At 52.1% G+C, this 10,208-nt stretch overlaps 1 protein-coding gene across 1 annotated transcript in view; it reads right to left on the bottom strand.

The window, feature by feature from the left end:
* ADORA1 (adenosine A1 receptor) overlaps window positions 1-5,620 on the bottom strand; it is a 47,194-nt gene extending 41,574 nt beyond the window's left edge. The window contains exon 1 of the mRNA XM_007941156.2: window positions 5,280-5,620. Within this exon, the coding sequence (XP_007939347.1) occupies window positions 5,280-5,620 (341 nt within the window). The remainder of the gene's footprint in view (window positions 1-5,279) is intronic.
* Window positions 5,621-10,208: the final 4,588 nt, after the last annotated feature.

Here is a 10,208-nt window from a genome sequence, read left to right as displayed (position 1 = left end):
ATATATTTACTTGGAAACATTTTCTGAAACTCCAAAATTTCACAGTAGTTAGCTGTAGGTAGGTGGTTAGGTGGTAGAATTACTGGTGATTTTATTATCTGTATTCTTTCCTATATTTTTCCAAGTTTTCAACAATAAAAATGGATTGCTTTTATACTCAGCAACTAACATCAAATGTCAGGGTGTGGCTTCTACCCTGTAGCCCCTGGCATCTTGGCCATTCTCCTGCTTCCAAGCAGTGCTAACTCCTGGACAGGTTGTTCCTAATACACTTTGAGACTTCCTGGAAACCATTTCAGAGCCAGCTGGGCGAAGCTTTCATCCTTGAAACTAATCCCTATCACTCCACAACCATGTCCCACTCACTCAGCACACTCTTTAGCAAAACCCATTCAAAGGCTATCCCTAATTCAAACAATGTATTTCTTAATCACAAAGCTACTTCCCCTCAGAGCTAATTTGATGGCTTAACCTGTCTAGGCTGCATTTTTCTTCTCTGTTCCTTAAGAAAATCCTTACAGATAGGGCTCTTCCTGCCCTAGCTTTTACAGGGGAGGTAGGGAGACAAGAGGCAGAACTCAGAGCAGGGAAGGGCTCAGGGTTGAGCTAAAGTGACCATGGGCCAGCACGAACCCCTCCCTGGGCCTCAAGTTTCTTCCTCTGCAAGCAAGATGGGGCTGGGCTGCCAGGCGTCCTGCAGCTCCTCTCCTGCCTCAACCACTCTAGGTCTATGACTAAATCCATCCTTAGATCTGAAGATGGCCTACCTCTCCTGAAAGCAGATGGAACGACTAGAGAGCAATTGTTCTGGGACCCAGAAAGTCACACTTCATTGCCTGCTGGGGTACAAGGGCACAGGCTCAGTAATTGTAGCTAACCAGCTAACCAGACTGTTTTTGTTGTTGTTATGTGCCATGGAGTCGGATCTGACTCATAGCGACCCCTCCTTGGGTTTCTGAGGCAGTATCACTTTGGAAGTAGATTACCCTACCTTCCTTCCAAGGAGTGGTTGGTGGGTTTGAACCGCCAGCCTTTTGGTTAGCAGTCAAGTGCCTTTGGCACTACACTACCAGAGACTTTGTTGTTGTTGTTGTTATGTGCCGTCGAGTCGGCCCCGACTCATAGCGACCCCTCCTTGGGTTTCCGAGGCAGTATCACTACGGAAGTAGGATTGCCCAACCCTCCTTCCGAGGAGTGGCTGGTGGGTTTGAACCGCCAGCCGTCTGGTTAGCAGGCAAGTGTCTTAGCCACTATGCTACCAGAGACTGGGGAGGGCTAAATGGATGCCCTAAAATCAAACACACCCAAATCCACCAGCTTTCTCTCCCTGTCCAAGCTCTGGCCCAGTGTGCCGAGCCTCCCCCACTCCTTCTGTGCTTCCCAGTTGGGCAGGCTTCCAGCTATGGACAGAGGCAAGGTTGCCCGGGGCGCCACTGCCCACTGGAGGGAAGATGCCCCCACTGGGCAGGGAGGAGGAGCTCAAGTGTGGGCTAAGCAGAGTGCAGAGGCCATTGGCAAAGACAAAAGAGAAAAATTACCCCACTGACAGCCTTGGGGAGACTCCTCCATAAATCCTACAACTTCCTGAGGCTGACTCAAGATGCATAGGGGTTCTTGGTTTAAGGCATCAGTTAAACAAGCCTGGATTCAAATTCAGGCTCTGCTCCTGACAAACTATTTGGGCAAATTATTGAACCTCTCTGAGCCTCAGACTTCAGTTTATCTATAGAATTATCTATAGAATGGGGATAACAATAATTTCTTCCAGTAAGAGGTTATGAGCATTAAATGAGAAAATGCATATAAAACACATGGCATTGTGCCTAGCATACAATCACTAGGAGCTTAAAAAACAACAAAACAAAACACTCCCAGAATCCCAGCAAAGCACTGGTAAGAGCCATAAAGAGGAACCACAATGTTAGAGCTGGAAGCAGTCTCAAAGACCTCAAATCCAATCCCTTCCTTTGTTTAACAGATAAAGAAAAAGGCTCAGAGAGGTCAAATAACTTGTCCATGGTTGCACAGCTAGTTAGCAACAGAGTAGAGCTCCAAGTCAGGTCTGTCTGATTCCCAAACACCTGCCACCCCTTCACCCCACCCCAACCTATCTATCCTTAGACACCCTTTGTTGAGGTCTCCTTCCCACAGTGAGGGTTTAGGCAGGGAGTCCCTATTGGCATTCCTCATTGCATCCTGTCCCCCTGGAGTACGCATCAAATTGCCACAGGCCTAAGGAGGTGTTATGCAAGTGATATGCAAAATACATGTAAATGACTACAAGTTATTGATGAATCAACAATTTGAGCTTTTATTATATGTAGCTAGATCACACTACATGCTGGGAATCTCTTTTCTCCTTTGGCCTTCTGCCAAGTGGAAGGAAATAAAATTTGTGGTTGATTGACCAGTCCTCTGCCCAAATCATGCCTGGCTTGGTGCAGGCCCCAGATGACCTCTGTCATCCGGATGCCCAGTACAGGCCTCACGCTTGTCCAGTATTACTTCCTGGAGCCCAGGGTGCAGCTGCCTTGGACTGGCTTGTTTGGGCAGGAAGCAGGGTGCCTGAGCACCTCTGACTGAGAGGTATCCTCACAGATGTAGCCACCCCCTTACCCCAGTTGCTCAGAGGGGAGCAGAGCATGTTGTTCCTCCTGCGGGGGGGTGGGGGGAGAGGAGGGAAGGCGGCAATGTAGGCAGTGACAGGAACAGGCCAGAGTGGCCTGTCACCTCAGCCCAGCCTCTGTGACCCTTGCTTTGGGAACTAGGTCCCAGCAGCCTTTCTCTAACTTGGGAGAAAGGCTCCTCTCCATGGGGCAGGACCACCAGGCACTGCTAGTGTGAAGTTCTGAAGAAGCTGCATCTCAGCTAATGGGGACAGCTGTAGCCAGGGCTCTGAGGGAGATGGGGAGACAAGTCTTGTCTACAGCAAGAAGGTGAGAGGTTGGACAAATGGAAAGCCTTCCAGAGGCGCAATCATATGATCTCTGGAAACTTAATCCAGCTCCATTCAATCAATGTTTCTGCTATGTGCCAGACACTGTGCTGGGCATTCTGGAGAATACGTGGAAACAAACAGGAGGTGAGCACTGCCTGGTCACTCTCCTGGAGGCAATAATAGTCCACCAGGAGAAAGGAAGCATGATAAATAAAACTTAACAACACGTTGATGCTTCCCTGGAAGTGTTGTGTATGTGTGTGCATGTGTGTGTGCGTGTGTATGTGTTGTCTGTCTAAAAGCATGAGTGTGTGTTTGTGTAAGGGGTGCAGGGATATACAGGGCTTCCCTATCCAGCCCCACATTGAACCATACATTAACAGTAATAATAAAACTACAAACATGAACCTATTATTTATTGATTGCTTATTAAGCGTTTTATATACATGAGTTCATTACACTTTTCCAGTAACCCTAGAAAATGGAGCTACCCTTTCTATAGGTGAAGAAACTAAAGCTTAAGGAGGTTAGGTAAGTGACTCTCCCAAGGTCACACAGCTAGAAATTCATAGCAAGGACTTGAACCCAGGCCAGTATTAATAGCTCCTCCCTCAGAAGACCCCTCAGTTCCTTGAGGCAGGATCAAGGAGCAACAGGGGTTGCCTCCTCTTAAGGAATAAGCCTGTAGTTCCTACCAGCACAGCTCTCCCATCCCCATTGTGCAGGCAGGCACACCCTATAGGCCGTGACCTCTGTCATATCAGGACCAGGACTCTGGCTCACCATAGTACCCACTGAACAGACAGATTTTTCTCAAGCAGCCTTCCTGTACCTGCGCATCTGTGAGAGTTTCCTAATGTGGCAACACTTTGTTAAAATGGCTGGGCTCAGAGGCTCAGCCCACCCTAATAGGTTGAGACTAGCTTCATCTGCAACAGTGACCTGGGAATAATGGCAGTGGCCAGGCATATGCCATGTGCATGAGGGCTTCAGGGGCTGAACTGAGGAGATTCTGGGCTGCCTGCCCCACCCTTCCCTTCTCCCCTGAGCAGCAGCCTTAAGTCCACCTTCCCTGGGAGATCAGGAGGTTGTGAGGGAGGTAAGGGAGCTCAAGAACCGACATGGAGGTGCTGGTGGAATCAGGAACGCAGGCAGGCAGTAGAATTAAGACCCTGCTCCCAGCCAGCTTCAGGGGACCCTCGGGGTCTTGGTTTCTCCTTTACCAGCTCCTGTTCTACCTCATGGTGACAACAGAAAAATATTACATGAGAATGGGCTTTGAAAAGTTGCATGTGCACAAATGTAATGCAAAGGGGAGAATCGTGGGTGCCTAGGCCTGTCCGGGAAAGCAGCCAAGTGAGGCCAGAGGCCCTGTGTCCCAGATATGGCAGCTACGCCTGGCTTGGCAGGTACCAGAGATGGCCAGAACTCCCCAGTAGAAAGGGAGTCTACTGGTGACAAGAATTTAAAGAAAGGACAAGCATGCCGGACAAGAGTGACCTAGGAAGGCTAGTCCCTGGCAGTGCGCCCAGGCACTCACTGGCACTTGGTGGCCCAGGCACTGCCTGGTGATGAGATTATGGCCTGGCAGGCCCAGGCAGGGAGCCCCAATGTACACTAGACACACTGAGGATTGACAGCACCAGGCCACCAGCCCCGATGCTGCCTGGGAGCAATGCAAGTACCTCTGCTGTGACAGGCAAAGCCACACATGGTTTTGCAGAAGAAACAGGAACATTATGAGCAGGCACCAGCACTGCTCCCTCCTCCTGCCTACAACAGGGATCTCAAAAGTGGGAGTTGGGCAGAGGTAATAATACCACTTAGGTTCAGCAAGACAGCCCCCGAGAGTGGAGTTGGCTAGCACAGAGATACCCGAGAGCAAGAACACAAAAGACTGTCTTCAGGAAGCCTGAATGGGTCTAGTTGGGTAGCAACATTTCTGCTTCCCTGTGGACTGGTGGAGCTCAGCTCTTTCCAACCCAGCACTCACTGGGACCCTGTCTTGGTGGTCCTTCTAAACTCACCACCAATCAACCCAGGCCTGACAACAACCTCGGGTTTCTTGACATGTCAGGAGAATAGCAGCAGCACCCACTCTGGAGTCATAGGGTGTGCCAGATTCACAGTCACCTAGCCACCCAGACCTCTCCTGCTTCTCCAACTGCAGCTCAGCCTGGTCCTGCAGAGCAGAGGTCAGGAAGGTGGCATGGGGGCTGGGCACAATGCCCCTAGAACTTCTGGCCTACTGTGGTCTTATGATCTATCTTTCATCCTCTCTATATAGCCCTCAAGGCCACTAGTACGAGCGTGTGGGCACCTTCCACTGCCACGGACTCACCGGAGTGGGATCTTGACACGGAGGTAGCGGTCCACAGCAATTGCCAGCAGGGCCAGGATGGAGCTCTGGGTGAGGATGAGGACAGGACAGGCAACCATGAGGCAGGTGTGGAAGTAGGTCTGTGGCCCAATGTTGATGAGGATAGCGAGCGGGATGACCAGGGCGCCCACCGCCACATCAGCCACTGCCAGCGAAACGATGAAGCAGAAGGTGGCATCCCGCAGTGCCTGGTTCACTTTCACTGCCCAGATCACCAGTACATTCCCAGGCACGGAGACCAGGGCGATGAGTACCTCAATGCCAATGTACGCGGCCTGGAAGGCTGAGATGGAAGGCGCCATGGCGGGCACAGTCTGGGCACATCAGCAGGCAGGCACCATGAGGCGCGAGGCAGGTACCTGTGGTCATGGAAGCCTGGGGTGGGGAGGCCCGCTTGGGAGGGGGAGAAGAGCCCAGGCACCTCTGGGACTCCTACTGCCCTTTGGAGCTGGGCCCCACTTGGCATAGTCAGTGCCTACCCAAGCTAGAGGGGGTCCCTGGATCCTTTCCCTGCCTAATCTCTGTCTCCTCCCCTCAATCTCTCCAGTGGTTCCATTCAGCAACTTAAAATAGGAGAGCTCACTCCTCACTGACTTTTTTTAATTATTATTTTAAATCAGGTGTGAGGCAGCTCCCAGCATACACACACACACACACACACACACACACACCAGGGGTCCCCATGTCTGGCTCTGCCCACCCATGCCCACAGAACAGGATGCAGGGAGCTCACCATCCTGCCTGCTGTTCGGCAGGGGGTCTCAGAGGCGGTGCCCAAAGTTCCGGGCACCTGGAGCTTCCCAGAGCTCCCGGGCTGCGCTGGGCAGGGCTGGGCTCTGGGCACCTCTCGGCAGCTCATCGTCCTCCAGGCTCCCGCCGCAGCGCTCCCAGCCCAGCCTTTCAAGCAATCACATGGTGCAGCAGAGGCTCAGCCCAGGACGGTTTTAAAGAGGTAGGCGCCCCTGTTCAGCACCTGGGACTGAGGTGTCAGGCGTGGGTTTGGGGGACTGAGCCCAGGACAAGGCCAAGGCGCGGGCTCCCCAGATCCCATCGTGCGCGCACAATTGCTCTGCGCCCACCCACCTGAGACATTGCTGGTGCCTGGCTCGTCCCCCAGTCCCCATCCAGCTCTGCCAGGGACCCTTGCCTACTGCCTGCCCCAAGGGGGCATTCCAGTCGCTTCCTTCAACCCTCTCCCGCACCGTACAGGGGAGCTCCAGAGGGAAACCGAGACATAGACTTACCCAAGGTCACCACAGCTGGCAGAGCTCCTCACCACCTGAGCACTAATGCCCAAGTGCACCGCAGCTCGACGCCTTCAGAAGCCGCTTGCTCCAGGAGTACCGGGAAAATCCAAGACCCGCCTGTTAGGGGGATGGTAGCTGGCTAGGACTGTGCTCCGGGCGCTGGCGCCTCTGTCGCCCCCGGTGAGGGAGCTGAGTGACAATCGGGCTCCGCACACCGGGAGGGGGCGGGGGCGGCGGCGGCACCCGCGGGCCCCTCCCTCTTCGCCCTCCGTCTCCTCCCCCACCCCTCCTCTAAACAAAGGAAGTGATTCTGGGTGAGAAAAGCTGGAAAAATGTGAGCTCTCCAAAGGGTCTGGTGAATGAACCAGCCCGGAACTAGACTGAGGTGCAGCTTCCCGGTGTCCACTCCCTCCTTTTTGGATACGGGATGCTCGGGGCGCCTTGGACCGGATCCTGAGCCGTCTCCACTTCTCACAGCGGCGCAGCATCTTACCTACAGGGCTCCAGAAAGACTCCCTTGCTGATACCTTCCCAGTGCAGTCCTGTGCTCCCCCCACCCCCACCCCCGTTCAATCCAAGAATCCTGCATCTTCTCAAGAACTAGCATTCTTGGAGCGCATGTTACTTTGCAGCCTGTAGCCTGAGTCATAATACAATATTCCTTTCTCATCCTCTTTCAGAACTGTTTTTCAGTCTGTTAGCAATTTCCATTTTACAGAGGAGGACACTGAGGCTCAGAGAAGTACCTAGCTTCCCAAAATCTTCTGTGCCAATGACACCCCCTCTGTGCCCCTTTACTTTCCCCCTTTTCCCTTTTCATAGCAAAGCACTGAAGTCATAAATTATCTCATGCGGCCCCATGGTACAGATGAAGAAACAGGCTCAGGGAAGGGACTCCCACAGGGTCAAACAAATCATAGCAGAGCCGGGGTAAGAACCTCAGGAAGCACCAGCCAAAAACTCCTGACTCCCCACTCGGTGCTCTCCCCACTGTGCCCCATTGTCTCTTGGCTGCCACCAGGCTGCAGTTTTAGTCTAGGTGCCTCACAGGTACTGACCAGGAGCATCCTGGAGGCAGACCCATCCACGCTCAGAATAGTTGCCTTGCAGGGATCCCAACCTGAGATGTCCTTGCTCGTGGGTATTGATTGGGAAGGGGTCCTGGGAGGGCAAAGAGAGCTGGGCTGGGGGTCTGCCCTGGCCTCTGAGGCACTGCCAAGGGAGAGGCTCTGCCACAACCTGGGTAGCTGGGGTGGGGAGCAGGCTGAGTCTTCCTGAGGTGGAAGCCCAGCGGGGGCGAGAGAGGGAGAGGTAACTTCCATGTCTGCCTTCAGAGGAAGCAAGGAATCTGTGCCTCACACTGCAAAACTGCAGTTCTCCCCTAGAGCCAATGTGATTGAGAAACCAAGTGTGAACTCTCCTTCCCCTCTCTCTTCTCCACTTCCCCTGTGGACTTCTCACCTGACATCCCAGCATTGTGCCCACTCCTCATGTGAATGTGCCAGTCTTTGTGTCCATCCCCCTGCCTCTCAGCCCTTTCCTTAGTTCAAATCCTTCTTGGCTCAATGTTCCACATCCCTTGGCTTCTCATTGTTCTTCCTAATACGCATCCTGCCCCCAGTATCTCAAAATCACTGAGTGGTTAGAGCTTAGGGCAGGGGAGGTGTGATTGGGGTTACTCTATCTGACCCTTAACAGCATCTTCAGCTCTAGAGGTACCTGATCTCCCCGCCCTCCATATACACACTCCCACCCCTTACTCTTCTTACCCACCATGGGTTGTGGACATGTAATAGATACATTGCATAATACCTGTGGTAATTTGTTTATTCTTCAGTTCTGGGGAAAATAAGCTAAAACCCTCCTCCCATCTCCCCTGCCTCCATCTCTGCCTATTCTCAGGGGCAGACCTCCCCAGGGAGTAGTCCAGCCTGCATGAGAACAGAGCTGGCCAAGGCAGGGTCCTCCCAAGAAGCTGCTCTGAGAAAAAGTACAATCTCCTCAAAGTTCTCTGTCCAGGAGTATGGGTGCCGGATGCTCCTGGGCCGCATGGCCATCTGGTGTGGTGAAAAGAGCACTTGACTGTGAGTCCGAAGAGCTGGACGCTGACCTCTAGGCCCCACTCTACCACAAACTGGCTGTGTAGCCTCAGGCAAGTCACTTCTCCTCTTCTGGCCTCAGTTTACTCATCTATATACTTTGGCAAATTGATCTCTCTCATCCTATCTGCTTTCATAGTCATTAAGTCCATTCCAAGGTGGGAAAGACTCACTGAGGCAGACATCATGGGGGCTGGCCCTTTCTACCTAGAAAACTTCTAATCCAGGCTACCCAATCCAGGGACAGATATCAGGCCTGAGAGGAGCAGAGATTGCAGAATTGGGGGAGGACTTGAGGAAGACAAGTCAGAGGTTTATAGTGAGAAGACAGCAGTGTGGGAGGGTATAGGTAAAACAGGTAGGAAACTCTTATTTTACAGTATATTCAGGAACCCCTGACTAGATGGCCCTCTCTATACCAAGGTCTATATCCTCTGCAGACATGTGACCCTCCATGCTTTACCTGCCTTTTAATAGCCGAATCATTGTTCCATCATCTGTGTAAGAATACTACCTAACAGAATGGTGGGTTCTGAGGATTGAATGATGAGCTGACTCATGGAGAGCCACAGGATATTTTATCAAAAAGGCAAGCAGTTGGCATATGTTTTGCTGTGTGCATTCTCACCACAAGAAAAAAATAAATAAAAATAAATTTTAAATAAAGGCTAACAGACAGCATAAGGCAGATGGAAAGGGTAGAACCCAAATACCCAAACGCATTGCCGTAGATTTGAATTCCAACTCTTAGTGATACTATAGGACAGAGTAGAGTTTCCAAGGTTGTGAATCTTTATGGAAGCAAACTGCCACATCTTTCCTCCATGGAGCAGCTGGTGGGTTTGAACCACTGACCTTTCAGCTAACAGCCAAGCACTTAACCACTGTGCTACCAGGGCTCCTGGAAAGGGAACTGCACAATTATGGAACCTGTTCGGTCCAGCCAGTGAGGCTAATTTGGCACCAAATCCCACAGCCACCAAGTTTAGGCGCTCTTAAAGATACCCAATGAAAGGTTTTATTTTACATGTGACTCTGGGGACAAGTTAATGTCACAGTAAGTACAAATACCCCCAGGGCCTGCTCTTAACCCCAATATCCCCTTTCCCTCTTGGCTCTTTATTCTTTTCCTCCCAAAGCCCCTGCCCTAGGTTTCTCCACCTGCTTCCCACAATTGCAGTCTCTCTACTGCTGGCAGGGATGGATGGGGGTGGGGCGGGGGCAGGGAGGTTGTAGCAGAAGCACTCCAGAGGGTCACCCCTGCTGAGCAGCCCTGCCCCACCCTTTCTCCTTTCCTGGAGCACTCCAAATTGCAAGAAATCCTCTAGGTCAGAAAGGGGCTGTCCAAGGAGACGGTGCCCGTCCCCTGTGCACCACTCAGGACACCAGCTGGGAAGGGGAGTGTCAAAGCTTGGCCTGCTCCATGGAGCCCTGTGGGGATGGATAGGTTTTAGGATGCACCTCTGTCCCTTTCCAGCTTTAGCTACCCTATAGGACAGAGTAGAACTGCCCCATTCTGACTCACAGTCACCCTGCAGGACAGA

Source organism: Orycteropus afer, unplaced genomic scaffold (assembly GCF_000298275.1).
Source record: "Orycteropus afer afer isolate SDZICR_OR568_19922 unplaced genomic scaffold, OryAfe1.0 scaffold00075, whole genome shotgun sequence".
Taxonomy (NCBI): domain Eukaryota; kingdom Metazoa; phylum Chordata; class Mammalia; order Tubulidentata; family Orycteropodidae; genus Orycteropus; species Orycteropus afer.
This window is presented reverse-complemented; position numbering and strand designations above follow the sequence as displayed.